The following is a 21535-nucleotide window of genomic DNA, read 5'->3' on the forward strand; positions in this document are numbered from 1 at the left end:
ACCTCAGACAAGTCACACCAAGGAGCATGGATACTAACTCACCTATCTATTCGAAGAAAAGGATTTTAACTTTAGAGATGATCTTAACTCGTGTTAGAAGAATATTATGCGTAAACAATAAAAAATAAAGCAAACACAACCATAGAAGCAAGAGCATGATTTCAAGTGTTTTATGTGAACGAAAAATTCTTAAGACATTGCAATGATTTTAAGGCATTTTGTTATTTGCACATTCTTAAGAATGGAAAATTTTTGTTGGTTATTGATTTGGCGAGGCTTTTTGGATTCTCATTTTGAAGTGGTGTTATTTAGTGATCAAGTTAGATCAAGGATAAATTTAATTGATGATTTTAGTGTCATCAGTGTTCCAGTTTCATAGACATGGAGATTTCAGACATATCATATTTATCATATTTATATACATTTGTCGTTTTATGTTATTAATTTGGGTGTTGTAAGTTTATTCACAAATTCATTTTTTTCAATTTAGCGACTTTGAACTGTAATGCTTTTAATTGATGCAATTTCTATCAATTTAAATGAATGAATATTTCTTTTTTTAGTAAAAAAAAAGGGTAACTAATATTATCTTGGCTTAAATGTACATTTTTTTTGTCTTCTAGTAAATTTAGAAGTATATGATTTGGCACATTTCAATCATTTAGTTTAATGGTAAAAAGATAGATATTTAATCTAAGAGGTTACGGCTTCAATCTTTATTAATGCCATTAGAGAAATTTAAATGTAAGATCTTTTGTAAATATTCAATGAATTATTATAAGGTCTTTTATAAATTGTGGGTGTACCTTTGTACACTCTTTAATAAATTTTGTTTATAAAAAAAAAAATCTAAATTTAGGTATTTTCTCATAATTTCTAAATTTAGTATTTTACACCCATTGTTTCATGTTTTTAGGATTTTTTTGCCACAACTCAAGTTAACATCTTTTTTAGGCAAAGTGTGAGACATATTTTTATAACATAATTATATTTGATAATGTAACATTGTTTCATTCAGACCAAAAATAGCTGATGAGAAAATTTGTTACAAGTTTTTCAATTTAATTGAACAAATGTAAAACATATTTTCATCATTAATCTAAATCATCCCTATCACATCATTAAATATAATTCAACATCACTAATAAAATATAACATGTCGTAAAAAATAATCTTTAAACAAGGTCGCAGGTAAAAATTATGAAACATATAGATTAAAATCCTAAATTTTAAAAAGCAGAGCTAAAATTCCATTTAATTTAAAATATAGCGTCGAAAGTACATTTAAATATATTATTTTCAAATATAAATATTAATTTTTTGTGTTTTTCTCTTTCTTATTTGAAATATCAATAATTTAAAAAGTTCTACATCTACATACTACTCTCTACAGTCTTTTTATAATAGACAATTAGATTATAATTTGGTCAATAAAGTTGATCTATTTATGAACCAAATACATCAATTTTTGTTGAACAAATTGTAATTCAATTGTCTCTTACAAAAAACCGTATATAATATTTATTTAGTAGTGTGGTAGTTAATGGGAATAAATACAGAAACACGATAACAAGCAATATGCAACTGATATAAAATTTCTCCAACTTGCAAGAATCCATGAAGAACAACAACAAATAAATGGTAGCAAATTGATCAAATAAAAGCGTGTAAAGAACTAATATTTAAACGTGGAAAACCCCTCAATGTAAGAGTAAAAACCACGGGTCGTCCATACCAAAGAAATAGATCAACTATAATCAAATAAGGGTACAAAAAAATCTAAAAATAATGCGCAAGTTGTGTGTAAAACACTAAAGCTTACAAATGAAAAATAAGATGAAAAACACCACAAAAACGTGCTACTTTGTGAGCATTATTTCTACCTCTCTAGACATCTTTTGGTTGATCCAACTGTTTCTACCTCTCTATGTTGCAAACATGTTGTCCAAAAACCAGCTTGATCCAATGGTTAACGAATGCACAATTAATGTTTTTTCTTAGACTTATTTGACAAAATCGAGAATAGAGTTTACTCTTTTCTTTTCTCTTTTGGTGACTGCCTTTTTTTATTCAAAATATTATCTCTTACAACTCTAATAAGACCTTTCTCCACTTGAATAAATGAGACACATAATGAGCTGCAATATTTGGACCCTTCTCCATCACCAAACCGACGATATCACAATAAGTTTCAAACTTCCCTCTTTGTAATGTTTTAGTCATCATATCAAAACCATTATAATCAGTATAGACTTTAGCCAACTCCAACAACTTAGCTACCAAAAATCACGTATCAAATGATACATTACATCAATGTGTTTGGATCTACTATGAAATGTCAAATTCTTATCAAGATGAATATCACTTTGACTATCGACAAATAATACATATTTGTCAGAATAAACTCAAACTCCTGCGATAATTTCATCAACCAAATCAACTATTTGCATGTTTCGGTAATGACAATGAACTCTGCCTCATTTGTAGACAATGTTACACATTTTTGTAATCTAAATTATCAAGCCACACTCCCCTTACAAATTTAATCATGTAGCCTGAAGTGGACTTCCTCGAATCAATATCTTCAGTCATATTTGAGTCGGAGTACCCCACCAAAATAAATTTGTCACCTCCAAAACAAAGCTTCATACATGTAGTACCATGAATGTAACACCCCAAGTTTTATAATAAATATTTTCTTAATGAAATAGAATTTTAGATAATTAATTTGGTGTAAAAATTATTTTAGAATATAGGTTGATTAATTTACTTTATATGTGTGTTTTCTATGATGTGTTAATATTGTACATATTTGACTAAATGAGTAATATAAATAACAAATATTATATTTTATTATTTTATATATTTTTCTAAAAATAATAGTATTTAAGTGTAAATATTTTAGAGAATAAGATTTAAGCAATTTTACGTGTATATGCGAGTTGGTAATTAATGTGATATTTTCTTGTGTGTTTGACTAATATTAAATGTGCATTTAATTATATTTAATTATTCTAAATATATCTTATTTTTATTATTCATTTTATAAATAATTATCTTGGGATAGTGGTAATATTATGTTTGATTTTCTTTATTTTTATATACTTGTTATGGCATTGTGACTTTATATAATTTTATTATGAATTAGTAATTAATATAAAGTGATGATGTTATGTTAATTTATTTTGTGATTTTGGGTATTCTCTAATGATGGTGATGGTAGTATTTGAGTGTTTTGAAAAATAGATATAATTATAGTTATTATTTTGAATATGAGAGTTTCAATTGTTAGTAATATGTATTTTTTTTAAAAGATTAATTATTTTAATTACTCTAATTTATCATATATTAGTTATGAAATATTAGTAATGTTTTGAAAATTAAATAATGTTTAGAGGAATATTAAAAATGAGATTAAATAAATATTAATTTTGTTTTAGCAAAATAAAAATAATAATAGTAAAACATAAAATAAATAAAGGACCAATGGGTTTAGCAAGCCCATTATGTCAACCCTAATTGTGTTAATAAAATAAAATAAATTAAAAAGGGAGCTACTTGCAGCCGCCGTAGAAGGGAGAGGAAACAAAACAAGACTATCATTTGGCATCGGTGATTGATAACTGTTCTAGAAAACTTTCACTATTTTTGTTCAAATTTCATGATGTTATTTCGCTCATTTAATTAATTAGTCAAAAAACTCACTTTCTCTTAACTATCTAAATTTCTCTCTAAAATATATGACTTCTCCGTTTATGGAATTAGTTATTTTGCACCGTTCTTCTTCATGTAAGTACAATTTGAGTGAAACCAACGCCAAAACGACCGTATGAATAATGGCTATATTATCCACTAATTGGTTTTCTGATTTATGGTAAGTTTCCTTAACTGAATTTCGAAATTTAGTTTTTAGTGTATTTTCTCATAATTTATTTTTAACATTTATCTATAAATTGTCAAGTTAGATGAATTGAAAGACAAAGAGTCAAAGAACAAAGGTTGTTTGCTAGTGTAGTCGTATTTATGTGTGAAAGCATCGAAATAAGGTAAGGGGGTGAGGTAGCGTTTGAATTCATGAGTATCATATATTGTGAGATGAACGGGAAAATCGTATTTTCCAACGATTCATCCGGGGATCGCTACGTACGGCAGCGGCTCTTTGAGTGATAAATTAATTAACATGCAAATATGAAAATTTTGAGATTAAAATGTGGAATAAAAATACTTGTAAGGTGTTGATTAATTGAATTTCTTTAAATGTGTGGTATTTAATATTATTGTGATATTGGGTGTCGAATGAGTTTTATGTATATGTTTGATTAGATGAGTTTATGTGATGTGATATTAAAAGATGGATGCATTGTGATAATTTTATGTGATGATGATGATGTATTGTGATGTTATAAATTTGTGATGAATTTATGTGATGATGGTGATGTATGATTAATGATAGTGATGTTATAAATTTGTGATGAGAATATTGAAGTAACTCCATCGTTGATGAAATATTGCTAATTTCAATTTGTGTTTGAGATGAGGGTCTTAATGGAGTATCGTAGGCCAATAATGGGAGAAAATAATATTGAGAATTTTTGAAGTGGAGATTATTTTGTCATCATATAGGTAGGGTCTGACAAGCCTAGTGATTTCGGGGAAGTATAATTGAATTAAGTCTGATCGTGGTGGTCTATTATTGAGACTTAAGGAAATATTGTTAGACCTTGGAGGTATTTGGGTGGGAATTCCTTGGTGACTTGGAGATAGCACTCCAAAAGTCGAGAGCTACCATGCAACACGAGTTTACTTCGATTGTCGCGTATATATGTCTCAGGTTGAGTTGAGGGGATCTATGAGGATATGGTCAAATTTGAATTGTTCGTCCACTGGGGGATGACATAGTATCAAGCTTCCTAACCAAGTACTTCAGAGTTATAATGGTACCACATTGTAAAGTAGAGTATAAACTCATTCATAGCATTGCATTTCCTTGTGATTTTTTTTGTTGTGATTGATGTGTTTCAAAAGTAATAATTGTATCTCTTAGATGATTTGGTGCATATTATAATGAGATAATTATTTCAGTTGAGTGACTTTGATGTTATAATATGATATTATTTTCTTGAATATTTTAATATACCGTAATATGATTATGATACGGTCTATTGTGATTGTTTGTGCGTTCTTCATACTTATATTATACTATCAACATGATTTCAAAACTCACCTCATTCGTTGTTTTTGTTTGACTGGTTTGGCCTTGCATTTGCGATATCGCAGTTATTACTGCATAATGAGTTTTGAAGTTCAAATTTGAGAGAAACTCCACTCTAATAGATGATATTGGAAATTAAGAGTTTTAATTTTACTTATTTAATTAGAAATGACTTTTGTATGAAAATCTTATAAGTACTAATAAGTTTTTGGAATTAAATTAAGAAATTATAGTTAAATCAAGTCTATGGAGATTGCCCTGTTTTATAGGAGGAAAAAAGTATAAACTGTTCCTTTTGATTTTTGAGAAACGTGATATCCTAAATTAGTTACAAAAGTTTTTATTTTCTTAGAAATAAATTTTCTTTATCCGCTGCGAATTTCGTTCTAATAAATCTAGTATAAATTATTATATAAGTTATTTTGGGGTTTAGAGTGTCACAATGAAAATATCTCAAAATCTATTTTACAACATTCCAATGCTCTCTATCTAGATTTGACAAAAATCTATTGATTGTGTCAATAGTATGTGTAATATATGGCCTTGTACACACCATTGTATACATCAAACTACCCACAACAGACGCATAAGGAACTTGTTTCATGTCTCTTTTCTCACCTTCACTAGAAGAACTTTGTTTAAAATTCAACTTAAAATGAGTATCAAATTGAGTACTTACAACCTTAGAGTTTTCCATTTGAAATTTTTGCAACACTTTCTCAATATAGTGTTCTTGTGACATCCAAAGTTTTTTTTCTCCTTTTTGTCACGCATAATTCTTATGCTAAGAATTTCTTTAGTATCTCCCATGGATTTCATGGCAAAGGACTCGTCCAATTGCTTCTTTAACTTCTCAATCTTGGAAATATTTTTCCCAACAATAAGCATATCATCAACATATAATAACAAGATAATGAAATTATCGTTAGAAAATTTTCTAAAACAAATACACAATGGTGACATGCTTATTGTACCACTGCCTTGGAGCTCGCTTCAAACCGTATAGACTCTTTCTCAGTCTACACACATGGTCTTCCTTGCCTTCAATAAAAAAACCATCAGGTTGCTTCATGTAAATTTCTTCCTCCAAATCACCATGAATAAAGGTCATATTTACATCCATTTACTCTACCTCTAAGTCAAGAGTAGTTGTCAAACTTAACACGGTTCTAATCGATGACATTTTTATCACATGTGAGAAAATCTCATTAAAATCAACACTTTGTCTTTGACAGAACCCTTTCACCACTAATCTGGCTTTATACCTCGGAGACTTTGAGTTACTCTCAAACTTCACTCTATAGATCTACCTGTTTATAGTAGGGAAACTTTTGCAATTTAGGGAAACTTATTTCTTGACAAGAAACATCAAAACTGTCTAAGAAATATAACTCTTCAAGTAACGAGCATCCTTTAATCACATCAAATGGATTATTCCTTAAAATTTCACAAGATTCCAACTTCAACAATCTAAGCTTCTGTAGTTTTGTAATTCTATGCGACAATTCATTAATTTTACAATGAACCAAATCAAGTGTCTCAAGACTATGCATGCTTTCCAAAATAGGGATGTCACCTAAATTGACATTCGTAAAAAGCAACGATCGTATATTATTCAATGATTGAATTGATTGTGGGAATGATAAAGTTGAATTATACAAAATTCTATCATCACCACATAAATGAAAAACTCGAAGACCTGTATTATTTTCAAAAAATGTATTTGGGAATTCTACTTTCACATCGTCGCAGCGCCTTCATGTAGACAATTAGAATTTCAAGCTCATAACCACCAAACTTGCAAGAAAGAACGTTCATTAACTTTCCTTGGCATGACAAATATTTAATATTATTTTCCTTTTCAACCAATGCCTTTTCACTTCTATTAGAAAGATTTATTCTTTGAATCTCTTTGTTTGCTATCTTTTGGGCTGCATCACGAACCAAGTCATGCATTTTTACACTCTCTTGATCATCAGCTTTCAATAATAAACAAGAATCTAGGAGTTTAGTTTTGGATTTATCTACTAGACTTCGAGCATATTCGTAGCTATGATAATCTTCACCAAAAATTCCTGCTCCTATGCCAAATTTGGTTAACCTTTCAATAGGAATATTTTCATCTTCTTGAAATACAGAACACAAGAGGAATAGTCTCTTGGCCTTTTCATTCTTCATGTAATCATAGCTAAACTTCAAGCGTCGATAAATTTTATCTTGTTCATCGTCATCATCCTCGTGCATTAACATATGTTTCTGTAAGGAAATTAAGGCAGCATTCCACTGTTTTGGGCATTTTTGTCTTTTCAAACTACCGGCGTAACAACAATTGCAATTGATAATCTTTTGCATTCATTTGCAATTTTATGAGCCTTACCGAGCAAACTTTTGGATGCATTGTTGCATAGATCAACATGCCTTTTGAACATGTTCCATGCATCTTCTTCAGTTAAAGTCTCCAGTTGTATTGTCTTATTGCATCCCATTATGTCGCATACCGGCATTTGGCGTGTGGTTACAAGAACTCTGCAACCTTTTTTATCGTCACTATATGGAATCCCCATTTCCTTAAAATCGAGATCTCCCCACACATCATCCAATATTAGAAGAATCTTCTCACCATTAGTCAATCTTTTCCATAGTTTTCTGGGTCGGTCTGATTCATTATCGTCATTCAAATTCAATCCCAATGGTCCAACAATATCATCTTGAATCTTTTTAATATCAGGAGATTTTGACACTGTCGTAAAGATGGCATAAGTAAATTGTTTGGATTGCTTAATTTCGTTACCAGCTTTTTTGGCTAATGTAGTTTTTCCTGTGCCCCCCATTCCAAGCAACCCAATTATATAATTGTTGTCATCTTTCAGTGCATCCAAAAGCTCATCGTATATGGATTCTCTGCTTTTAAAAGAAATATAGAGTTGAGGTTGATTGCTTTCAACACCTGGAAGACGAGCAGGGAGTCCAATCGAAAGTTCCTTTCCAGTTTCCATTAATTTTTTAATACGCTCCTTCTTATTTGCTAGTTCCTTTCCCCTTATATATCGCCATATGCAATTAGGACAAAATCCAAAACAACTTTTTTGTTTTGTTTTGGTGTCTTCTTGAATGAGCTTATCAGCTTCTTCTTCCCAAGAAACAACATTACTTTCAATATCTTCTCCTCTACTGGTTGCCACTTCAACACGTTCCTTGATAGTTTTCCTTTCTGGTACCAACCTAGCTTTTTCTTCTTCGAAATCCTTAGCGATGCATGTGAAGCAACATATATAACTTGATTCTACCAATGCCCCCATTAATCAATTTCTCTATGTATGGCTTCACCAAATCAGCCATGAAACTCTCCATCTAAATAAGTTTTATTAGATCAAAGTTAGGCATATATATATAACGGTTCTATTAATACATATTAAGCCCATTAGCTATAACATAGTCTATTTAAACAGATTAGTGATTGTACTTTGATAAAAAAAGTTCCATTGGTACAATACTTTGCTCTTTCTTTTTATACAAATGGAATTGCTATTAATGTTTCAAGATCAAAAAACTTCAAGTTGATGTTGGAAGCTACGGTCTTCATTTCAAACCTCCAAGCTATCATGAGTTAAAGGTTACACTCCTTGAAAAAGAGTTGGAATATACAAAGGACTTGTTGAATGGTCACAAAGAGAAACACACAAAATTCGGATGCTGAAGTATGTCAGATGGTTGGATAAACAAAAAAAATAGGACTTTGATAAATTTCTTGCTGAATTCTACAATGGAAACAATGTTTGTGAAAAGTATTGATGCTTCTACCTTAGTGAAGACTAGGATTAAGATATTTGAGCTATTGGACAATTTTGTTGATGAGATTGGTGAACAAAATATAAGATTGCAAATTGCCTCTTAGCATTGGGTGGAGCAATAAGACAAAGGGCAACATTAGCTCCTGGTAATTGAAAGTTCATTTCTTTTCATCATAAAAGTTTTAGCACACAACAACTTATGTATAAAAATAATGAAAATGATTGTTTCATTGCAGCTGAGTGGTGCAATATTTATGGAGCACAAACTTCACTTTTGCAAGTATTGGCCATTAAAGTATTGTGTTTGACATGCAATTCTTCAGGATGTGAACGCAATTGGAATACTTTTGAGCATGTAAGTTAAAACTTGTTATTAAGTTATAAAGTATTCTACAATATAGGTTCATATTAATATAGTAAACTAACATTTTAAATCATAATACATAGATTCGTTCCAAGAAGAGAAGTAGATTTGAGCATAAGAGGTTGGAAGACTTGTTTTCGTTAAGTATAACCAGGCTCTAAAAGAGCGTTATTATTGTCGTGATGTTATTGATCAAATTGTCTTGAATGATGATGATGATTATATCACTGAATTTGAAGTGGGAGACTTGGGGGAAGATGGTGAACCTATTGAAGAATTAGTTTATGTTGGTGATAATCTAACTTGGACTAATGTTGCCTATGCAAGTAGGGCTAATTATGAGTTGTCGGTCTACACTAGGCGTTCAAAAAAAGAAAAGGCAGCTGCAAGTGAATCTAAGGAAATAACACAAGAAGTTGTCGTAAAAAAAGATGTTGTAGAAATTGAACCTATTTATGTTGAAGATGATGGGGAGGAGGAGGAAAACAAAGAATATATTGAAGTTGATGCAGATGAGGAGGAGGAAGAAGAGGAAAAAGACTATGTTGAAGATGATGATCATCTTTTACTGTACAGTTTCCTAAGTCCATTGGTAGAACTCCTAGTCAAATACAAGTTCCTAGTATTTGTAGTAATTATTGTAACCTTATTTTATATAGAAGATGTGTGATCTTGTTTGAGACACGCAAGAAACACATAAAATATATTTTATATGGTATGAGTAGTGGTTCGTCCTAGGACTGCTCTCCTTTTTCCAATTATGCCATAACCCTTCCATTTTTTTTCCTCTTCAAAATTATATGTTCCAGTTGTGCTTTACCATTCCAATTGTGCGTATACTGTTCTAGTGCAACCCACCACCGCATATCGTCGCGCAATCCTCCAACAAGAACAATGACTTTTTTTTTGTGCCTTCAAACTCTAACATACTTGTCGTCTCCTTATTTGCACGTGGGATCTACGCGCCTCCACCAACCCCACGTGTGACAGTGCGTGGCACACATCTAGCCACCAACTTTTCAACGATAATCGTTGCTCAGGGCCTTACGACACATTCTGAGGTCCATTTTCAACTTTTGGTAATTTTTCAACATTTTTTCTTCAATTTTGCCCAACGTTGATTATAATGTCCAACACCGGATCTGCTGCTGTCTCTCCTTCCTTTTTTAGTTTCACTACACTTCCTTTGATTCCTTGCAAAAAATTGGTAGTTTTTGCCAATTACACAGGATGGGTAGCTGTTGTTGGGCTTTGGTTTCAAGGACAAGGTCGTAAAGACCATTTGCTCAAACATTCCAAGGATGTCACTTATAAGGATCAAGTCAAAAGAAAACAAATTGATGCCTCTCTATGCAGCGTTTTTTGATTTTCAATCGATATCAAACTTCAATCTCAGTTTCGCTTGTTTAAAACTTATTATGATGTTTGGGCAAAGACAAATAAGACTTACTCCAATTACATTCATTGTTTATACATTGTAGTCTATAATCTTATTTCCCTGAAGAAACAAGAAATGGATATGCACAACTACATAGGTAACCTTGATAGTTTGATTGTTGATTTTGATGCACTTATGCCTTATACTGACAATGCCGAAACACATGCTGAACAACGTGGAAATTTTTTTATGGTTCTAGCCCTTACGGGTCTTACACTAGATCTTGACTTAGTTCGCAACCAAATCTTATCTAGCGCTATCATTCCCTCATATGAAATTGTTTGTGAACAATTACTGCGTCTTTCGGCCCTTTATGTCTCTCAATGTGGTAGTTGAATATACTACACCCGTATCTAATTCTTATCAATAAGGTGATAGAAGATGAGGACATGGACATAATCGTGGTCGAACTCTATTTAACTATTGCAACCATTTTGGCCATGTTGAAGCACAATTTCACACCAAAGGTAATCAATTGTAACCTAGAGTCGTCAATGTTGCTCAAATTGAAGCCTTTGACACAAGTGATCAAGTCACACTTTCTACCACAGAGTATAATGAGTACATAAAGCTAAAGGCGCAAATGCAAGCTACCACACAAGTTGCCTCTGTTGCTTAGAGTGGTAATCCTATAGCCCTTGTTACACTTGGACCTTGGATACTTGACTCAAGTGCCTCTGATCATACGTATGGTAATAAATTTATTTTCTCATGTTTGACTTTTATGGACACACTACCTAGTATTACTTTGTCTGATGGGTCAGTCACAAGCCACATGTCATGGTATGTCGAGCAAACCCCCTACCCTCACTCTATTTGGACTATGTGATTTATGTCCCTAGTTTTCCATTTAAGTTAATATCCATCAGTATACTCACTCATACCCTACCTTACTTTGTTACATTTGTTAATGGATTTGTTCTTATGTAAGATCAAAGTACTGGATGACGATTGGAGTAAGGCATGAGTCTCAAGGTCTATATTACCTTTCAGCTCCTACAACGTCTATTGCATGTTCTTCCGTCGAGTCTCCACATATTATCCATCAACATTTGGGCCATCCTAGTCTTCAAAAGTTGCATCTTATGGTCTCGAGTTTGTCAAAAGTGTCTACCTTAAAGTGTGAGTCTTATTAGTTCAAGAAACATACTAGGAGTTTATTTCCTGACAAAGTCAATAAACGAGTTGTGTTTCCTTTTGCTTCAGTTCATTATGATATTTGGAGTTTGAGTTATGTTGTTTCATGTTTGGGTTTTTAATATTTTGTTAGTTTTATTGATAATTTTTCTCGATGCACTTGAATATTTTTAATGAAAACCGCTCAGATGTTTTCTCAAATTTTTAAACCTTTTGCTAACACACAATTTGGTACTCAGATAAATATAATGCAAAGTGATAACTCTCACGAATATGTGTCTATGTCTTTTCATTCTTTTTTTAATTCACAGGGTATCCTCCATCAAACTTTGTGTGCTCATACCCTCGACAAAATGGTTCATTGAGAGAAAGAATTGACACTTGGTGGAAACGACTCATACCATGCTCCTTCACAATAATGTACCTCCTCGTTTTTTGGGAGATGCAATTCTCACATCTTGCTACCACTTTGCATCTTCGGGTGCACATGTTTTATTCATGACCTTACTCCAGGGAAAGATAAGTTGGCTGCAAAATCCCTTAAATGTCTTTTTCTTGGCTACTCTTATCTGAAGAAAGGTTGTCAGTGCTATTCCCTAGATCTTCGAAGATACTTTGCCTCTACCAAAATCAGTTTCTTCGAGATCTGCCCTTTCTTTCTCTCTACTACAAAAGAGTTTAATGGTTCTGGTCAAGTAGAATCTCTCTTTCAAGAGGTCCTTAATCTCCCCATTACACCCACCCCTAACTCTAGCACCACCATACACACCTACCAACGGAGGCTCACCTGCTCCTCAAGACTAATCCAATACTATTCCTGACTTGCACTTTCTACATCCTAAACAAGAGTTATCCATTGCTCTACGTAAAGGTCAAAGGTCATCTTGAAATCCTAATCCTATTTATGCTTGTCATAAGAATTATAATCAATTATCTAAATCCTATTATGCTTTTGTGGCTTTCTTGGATTATGTGTCTATTCTAAAAACTACAAGTGAAATTATGTCTGATCCTGGCTGGCGACAAGCAATGATAGATGAAATGACTGTTTTGCACTCCAATGGGACATGCTATTTAGTACATTTACCTAATAGTAGGGTTTCACTGGGTCTATATAGTAAAAGTTGGGTCTGATGGAAAGATTGATCGCTTAAAAGCTCATCTTATGATAAAAGGATACACATAGATCTTCGGTTTTGACCATGGGATACCTTTTCTCCAGTTTCCAAAACTGCATATCTTCGACTTTTTCTTGCCATAACTCCTATTCATCATTAACCACTCCTTCAATTAGGCAAAAAATGCCTTCCTACATGGAGAGTTACAAGAGGAAGTGTATATGGCACAACCATCAGGCTTCACTATTAGCGGTACCTCTCACTTGGTATGTCAATTATGTCGATCTCTATATGGCATGAAACAATCTCATCGTTCTTGGTTTGAGAGGTTTAGTATCGTGCTCTAGAAGTATGGTATGACTAGATGTGAAGCTAATTACTCAGTTTTCTTCTTGCACTCTTCACCAATCACTTACATCTACCTGCTTGTCTATGTTGATGACATAATAATCACATGTAATGACTAGGTTGGCATTTATTAGCTCAAACAACATTTGTCTCAAAACTTTCAGACTAAAGATTTGGGACTACTAAAATATTTTTTGGGGATTGAGGTTGTTCAGTCTAAGACATGTATATTAATTACTCAAGGAAAATATGCCCTTCATATACTTGAAGAAATATGCATGCTTGATTTTCGTCCACGTGATACTCCTATGGATCTAAATGCCAAGCTCTTACCAGGATAGGGGGAGCCATTGCAAGACCCTGGTAGATATCCATGACTTGTTGGCAAACTTAATTATCTTACAGTTACTAGACCTGATATTACATTTGTTGTAAGTATAATCAGTCAACTTTGGAATGCTCCACGTGATAGTCACTGGAATGTTGTGATTCATATTCTTAGGTACATGAAGAATGCACCACACAAAGGATTACTATATGAAGTCAATGGTAACACTTAAGTTGTTGGCTACTCTGATGCTGATTGGGCATGGTCACCATCATATAGAAGATCCACTTCTGGGTGTTATGTCCTTGTGGACGTAACTTGATATCGGGGTTCGAATTTTGTCTGCTAACTTTTTAGACTTTGTATATATATATATATATATATAATTAGAAAATATAATAAATAAAAATAAATAATTAGGGTTATAAACTTTAGACAATCATGAGTGTTTCTGGTTCTTGTTTGCCTCTAATTCTTGTTCAGACATTTCACTCTTTTCTAAAACATAAAAAAGAAAGAAAAAAAATATATAATTGAATGAAAAGAAACTGAAAAGAATTTATAGTAATAAAAATCAAAATGATAGTTGTCAATTGAATGAAAAGAAACCGAAAAGAAATAGATTGATGATTATAAAAATCAATATAATGGTGACTAATTGAATGAAAAGGAAACTAAATCGAAAAGAAATGAATTGATGGTAATAAAAATCAGTATAATGGTGATCAATTGAATGAAAAGAAATTGATGAATAATAATAAAAAATGATGATCAATTCACAATTATTTCCTTGTCTTTTGTAACCTACGCCCAAAAAGTATAAATAATTGACACATAGAGGACAAAAAAGGAGGAGGACGATTGAATAAAAAAACCAGAGAGAATAATAGGCGTAAAAAAAATAGAGAGAATAATAGACAAAAAATATCGAGGAGTAGACAATTTGAACTTTGATAACATCAGTCCAACAAATCCAATTCAACAGTAATTTTTCATTCTAAAAATATAATAAAATAAAATTAGTAGCGACTCCATTTTTGTGGACAAACTGAACGCGATACGTGACAAATCAAGAAGCAAAACATAGTCGCAAGATCGAGTGCAGAAGCAGAATGTCGTGCTATGACTGTAATGGCTTGTGAACTTACATGGCTTAAACAGTTACTCAAGAAACTCATGTTAGGAGATGTCGAATGTAATGAAACTAATTTGTGATAATCAAGTTGCACTTCATATTGCTTCTAATTTGGTCTTCCATGAGAGAACAAAGCACATAAAGATCGATTGTCATTTTTTAAGAAACAAAGTTCTTTCTGGAGAAATCACAACTAATTTTTTGGGTTCAAATGATCAATTAGTTGACATGTTCACTAGGCCACTTAGGGGTCCTCGAGTTGAATCTATATGTAACAAGTTTGGTGCATATGATATGTATGCTCCAGGTTAAGGAGGAGTATTAGAATTCAAAATATGATTTATTATTCTTTGACCATGCATTCAAAATATGATATATTTTACACATGCATTTTAGTATTTTGTTATTTTATTACTCTATGTTGAAAAAGATAATGATATTTAGTATTTAAATGTATGTTTTGATTAAGATTAGAAATTTATTATTACTATTTATGAATGTTTATGAGTTTGAAATATTATTTATTTTTGTATGTTTATTGATGACTCTTCATCATATGCATAATTTTTATTGATTTTAATCTTATTTATCTTTAACCATTAGTTAATTTAATGAATTATTTGATATATTTTGTTGATTTTAGTTCTTTGATTTAATGAAATGTTTATGTTCTTATTTGCTTAATTAAGTAGAGATTTTTCGTAGTTTTGCGTTGTTACTTTGTTTTAGTGCAGTGCTGAATTTTGGTGAGAAATCAACATGACCTATGTGAAGCATTTTAGCCATATATGGAGTTGTAGATGTCCAATTGGAGTCAAACCAAGTGCAAATGAAAGCGAAGATTCATATCTACAATTTTCATAAAGACACCAGAACCCAATTCAGACTCGAAAAAGGCGTAAAATGCAAAATATGTCAGACAACAAATGTTGTGTGCCTGAAGCGCGCCAACTGCGCTTGAGGCGCATTTCCAACCTTTCAGCACTGTCCAGGCATGTCCGGAGCGCAAATCCTGCGCCTGGGGCGACGCGCATCAGCATTCGTAAAAATGCAATTATTTACTGTTTAGGCATCTTTTTGACTCTTGAGAAGTTGGGAGACTTGTTCCCTAACATAGAAACTCAAAGACGGTCGTTTCTAACATCATTGAAGCAGTTTTATCAAGAATCATTCATGAATCATTCTTGTAATTCTTCTTTAATCCTTATCTTTTTTATCTCTGTCATGAGTAACTAAACCCTATTTGTTAGGGATGAGTGTAATCAGATGAAACCCTTATTTTTCTGATTTGATTTCTAGTTATATGAATGAGTTTATTGAATTATTTTTCTCATCTATGTGCTTAATGCTTTTTATTGCTTGATCAACATTAAAATGTTCTACAATTTGTATTTTGAAACAGAAGTGGACTTTACGAATGCTTGAGATGAGAAATTCATGAATTTGTAGTATATGGATAGATGCAGGTCATGAAACTAATTAAATTAGTTGCAAAACAATAGTTTACAAGAGAATTTTTATACGGTAATGCTTAATTCCAATGTTAAATCTACTAAGGAATTAGGGGTTAGTTTGGAATTAAATGTTCTGTCACTAAGACATTAGGGCAAGAATAATAAAGAGAATTCGGTAATAATTCATTAAAGGAATTCAATAATTATGATCAAATTAGACACCAAGGTTGGATTCGAAGTGAAAATCATCCCTGACATTTTTCCCATTATCAAGGATCAATTTTATTATTGTTGTTAATTTCAATTATTATTTCAATCAACTTGGAAACCTTTTGTTCAATTTTAGTAATTAAATATAATTCAATAGTAAAACGCAATCCTTGAGTTCGATACTCGGTACTACCGTTTTATTATTACTTGCAACGATTCAGTACACTTGCTGAAACGCTATCAAGTTTTTGGCGCCGCTGCCGGAGATTGCCATATCACTATTGAATTTAATTTATTTACTTAATTGCAATTTTTTGCTCTGTAATAAAATTTTTATTTTTTTTATTTAATTATTTTTTTTAGAAAAAAAAGTTTTCTTTTATTTTTTATTTGTTGAACTTGCTAATGTCATGTCTAGTGGTTTGTCTCTTCTTTTTTTGAGATAACTATTCGTGGTAGAGCATTGAAGATTGTAATGATGATATTCTACTACAATTATATGAAGAGTGTGATACTTGTCTTATATCGGGTATATGTCGCATGATTGAGGGGCAAATCTTGAGCTATACATTTTTAAAATATCACCATTAGATCCCTCCGTGGAAGCCTTTTAGGTGTGACTTTTGCGGAGAAGCACATAAGAATGAACATTGTTCAGATGACCTTGATGAACTAATATAATATGAAGATTTTTTCTCAAAGTTACATAAAACGACGAGTGTTATATTAAAAGGATCTATTGGGAACAAATTCTACCTCCTAAAATTCTATTCAAAGAATCAGATGATAAAGACTTTCACATTATGGACGTTTTGGTTGAATTCATGAAGAATACCATGGTTTCAATTGAAAGATTTGAAAGTCAATGTGAAAGGTTATTTGAGCAAGTGGTTAAGTTTGAGATGATGAAGGAGAAGTTGAAGATTGAAAATAATTTCATTGTTGTGGTTGAAGAAGATAAGTAAGAGGAAAAGACGAACGAGGAAAAGAAAAAAGAAGAGATTGATAAAATTCGAGATTCAATCTATGCCTTGTTCATCAATGTCCAATTGAGAAGGACGTGGAAGCAACATCTTTTATTTCTCAAGTTCATGGAGTTTCTACCAAACAAAAAGAAGAAGAAGGATGATGTGTTCTTCCTGTCATATATGTCACCTTGACAATAGTTGAGACGTCAAGCTAATGACTTTAAAGAAGCGCTTCGTGGGAGGCAACCCTCAGGTAGAGGTAACTTTATTTTTTTGCAATCTTATTTTTGTTATTTGAATTTGCTTCTTTCTAATTGTGTGTAAACGTGCACTATGATGAAGAATTATTAACAACTTGCATTTGATATTAAGTTTTATGTTTGGGAGTTTGAAATTTAAACTATATTTCTTTGCTCATATCATTGCTCAATTCGATAAGTTTCACTAATTCATGCATTGTTGATTACTCATTGGTTGTCGAAGTCTCACTCGCATTTTTTTTTATAAAAAAAAAAAAAAACTAAATAAATTTTGTAGTGGCACGTTTGGCATCATTTAGATAGTTCATACTCTTTCTTATTATCCTAGTTGTGAGCTTTTGAGCCTAAACACTTAAGTTCTTTGTTGTGTGATTATCCAGACATGTGTTGTCCCTTCAGAACTTGCACTAATTCTGACTTGCATCACTTGTGATTTATGCATATATTGAGGCAATTTTGTTTGGTCGTTTGAGCCTTTCTAACTACCCTATTTTACCCTTTGCTATCCCCTTTGATCCTTGCCCTTTTATTTCGGTTACTAGCCACATTACAAGCCAAATATCTGACTTTAATTAAATCACCTTACTTGGAGTTAGGTATAATTTTTTTTTTATCTTGCCTTGGTAAAATTCTAAGTTTTGGGTTGCTCATGGGAGAGCAACCTTTTAAGATAGGGGTGGTGATTCTCACAAAAAAAAAAAAGAAGCAAAAAAAATCAATTTGTGTACTTTGATAAATAATATATTCTTTGTTCTTTTGTCAATGTTTGAGAATCTCTAGAATGAAAAGTTGAAGAAAAAAAATGGTAGAATAATTTGGAAATATATGTCTAACTTCAAGTAGTAAAGCCTACTATCTCAAAATGTCATACCCTTACCTAAGCCCCATTACAACCCGAAAGTCCTCCAAAAATATATGTGTTTACTGAATTGTGATTGCTAACTAGAATTTTTTCAAGCCTATGGTAGCATGATGCATTTCTAGAATTTGAGTGACAAATTCATAACTCTTTCTAAACAGTTGAGTGAAATTTTGGTGAGATTGTTTGAAGACAGAGTTGAACTTGATGAATGAATGCTAAAGTGTACAAATTGTGTTGTTTTTTGTAAGTAACCATAGAGTATGATGAATGTTTTGTAGTAGCTGAAACTTTGAGAATTGAGTTTGATTTTATTTGAGAAATTGAGTTTAAGGTTAGTTTTAACTGCACCAAATCTAAAATTAATTGTTGCTTGAGGACAAGCAATATATTAAGTTTGGGGTTGTGATGACTCTTCATCATATGCATAATATTTTATTGATTTTAGTCTTATTTATCTTTAACCATTAGTTAATTTAATGAGTTATTTGATATATTTTGTTGATTTTATTTCTTTGATTTAATGAAGTGTTTATGTTCTTATTTGCTTAATTAAGTAGAGATTTTCGTAGTTTTGCATTGTTACTTTGTTTTAGTGCAGTGCTGAATTTTGGTGAGAAATCAACATGACATACGTGGAGTATTTCAGCCATATCTGGAGTTGTAGATGTCCAATTGGAGTCACACCAAGTTCAAATGAAAGCTAAGATCCATAACTACAACTTTCATGAAGACACCGAAACCAAATTCAGACTCGAAAGAGGAGTAAAATGCAACATACGTCAGACAACATATGTTGTGCACCTGAAGCGCTCCATTCGCGCCTAAGGCGCTTTCCAACCGTTCAGCACTGTCCAGGCACGCTCGAAGCGCAAATCCTACACCTGGGGGGCGCGACACGCATCAACATTCATAAAAATGCAATTTTTCACTATTTAGGTATCTTTTTGACTATTGGGAAGTGGGGAGACTTGTGCCCTAGCATAGAAACTCAAAGACGGTCGTTACTAACGCCATTGGAGCAGTTTTATCAAGAATCATTCATGAATCCTTCTTGTAATTCTTCTTTAATCTCTATCTTTTTTTATCTCTGTCATGAGTAACTAAACCCTATTTGTTAGGGATGAGTGTAACCAGATGAAACCCTTATTTTTCTGATTTGATTTCTAATTATATGAATGAGTTTATTGAATTACATCTATGTGCTTAATGTTTTTTATTGCTTGATCAACACTAAAATGTTCTACGATTTGTATTTAGAAACGAAAATAGACTTTACGAATGCTTGAGATGAGAAATTCATGAATTTGTAGTCTAGACATAGATGCAGGTCATGAAATCAATTAAATTAGTTGCAAATGTAGTAGTTTAAAAAGAGAATTCATGTACAATAATGCTTAATTCTAATCTTAAATCTACTAAGGAATTAGGGGTTACTTTGGAATTATAAAAAGAATTCGGTAATAATTCAATAAAGGAATTCAGTAATTAGGATCAAATTAGACACCAAGGTTGGATTCGAAGTGAAACTCATCCCTGACATTTTTCTCATTAACAATGATCAATTTTATTACTGTTGTTAATTTCAAATATTATTTCAATCAACTTGAAAATCTTTTGTTCAATTTTAGTAATTAAATATAATTCAATAGTAAAACGCAATCCTTGAGTTCGACACTCAGTACTACCATTTTATTATTACTTGCAACGATTCAGTACATTTGCTGAAACGCTATCATTTATATAATATTATTTATGTAATTTGTCTAAAAAATATAGGTAATCGCGGTATCTCACAACCCGCTATCCCAGTTTTCAGGGTTGGCTGCGACGTACCACTGTCTGGGATTAGCTATCTAGATTTTTGATCAATTTCAGACACCGATGAGTTTCTTTTCAGAGAAACCAACCTTATCAACCCAGATGTAACTGAAAATTGAAACCGACAATCCAATAAACCAATCTCAACCGCCAATGTACATGCATTTTGGTGCTCAAATATGGCGGTTTCGGTTGACCTCCAGGTTTGTGTACACCTTTAATCCCATCTATATTGTATTATCCTCTCTTAACAACTTTATGTTTTTCTGTTATGAGAAGATTAACTTAGTTATCTTATTTTTGTTTACTCGCTTAGTTTATTGGTTCAGATATATATAGAGAGAGAGGCCATAGAGTTTTCTTCAACCTTTCTAATTGTTCCTTGAATTTCATCAGAACTTTTAATGTTATGTTAGATATATATAACTACAATGCTAGTGAAACGAGAAAAATAGAATAAGCATGAATCAATTAACTAATGTTAAAACGTTGACTAGTCTAAAGATTAAACAGAAGTAAACAATAAAAAAAAATAAAAAAAAATAATGAGATTGTGTGTTGAATTGTATTTACCTGATTTTGAGAGAATGGTGAAGTGGTACGAAGAAATTTGCAGTTAGTTGAATGAAGTAGCAGAAAGAGAATAAGGGAAATAATGTTGAATGGAATAATAAATTTATGGTAGAAAAAGAGAAAAAGTAAAGTAGGAAGATGAGAAGAAGAATATAAATATTAATAGAACAAGTAAAGTAGATTATTGAACGATGATAGTAAGCTAAGCACCGCACAGATTCCTTCCTTGAAATCATCATCATCATGACAACCCGATACACATACAATGGACGATTAGGTTCTTCTTCCTTTTCTATTGTTAGGGTTCAAAGAGGAACAGACGACAAATACTTTTTTTTTCCCTAATATTTTCAAAAAATTTGAAGAATTTGAAATTTTTGAAATAAAGAATATTTCAAAAATCACCAAATATTTTTAACTCATTTTTATTTAAACTTTTGAAATTTATTAAAAAAAAAAACACGCATAATTGATACATAAAAATACTAGTGAATAAATATTTTCGGACAAATTTTTATC

The 21535-nt window shown here is 31.8% G+C and overlaps 1 protein-coding gene across 1 annotated transcript; it reads right to left on the bottom strand.

The window, feature by feature from the left end:
* Nucleotides 1-1587: 1587 nt before the first annotated feature.
* On the bottom strand, nt 1588-21335 carry LOC101500967 (disease resistance protein SUMM2). The gene is made up of 2 exons (XM_012715851.3): nt 21017-21335; nt 1588-8563 (listed from the first exon to the last, which is right to left on the bottom strand). Exon 2 carries the CDS (start codon nt 8509-8511, stop codon nt 7519-7521), a length of 993 nt encoding a protein of 330 aa, XP_012571305.3. The 5' UTR covers nt 8512-8563; nt 21017-21335; the 3' UTR covers nt 1588-7518.
* Between the last annotated feature and the right edge of the window lie 200 nt (nt 21336-21535).

Source organism: Cicer arietinum, chromosome 5 (assembly GCF_000331145.2).
Source record: "Cicer arietinum cultivar CDC Frontier isolate Library 1 chromosome 5, Cicar.CDCFrontier_v2.0, whole genome shotgun sequence".
In the NCBI taxonomy this organism is placed as follows: domain Eukaryota; kingdom Viridiplantae; phylum Streptophyta; class Magnoliopsida; order Fabales; family Fabaceae; genus Cicer; species Cicer arietinum.

Coding starts and splice junctions, on each gene's coding strand:
- LOC101500967 (XM_012715851.3), bottom strand. CDS start 8,511: ATGGGGGCATTGGTAGAATCAAGTTATATATGTTGCTTCACATGCATC.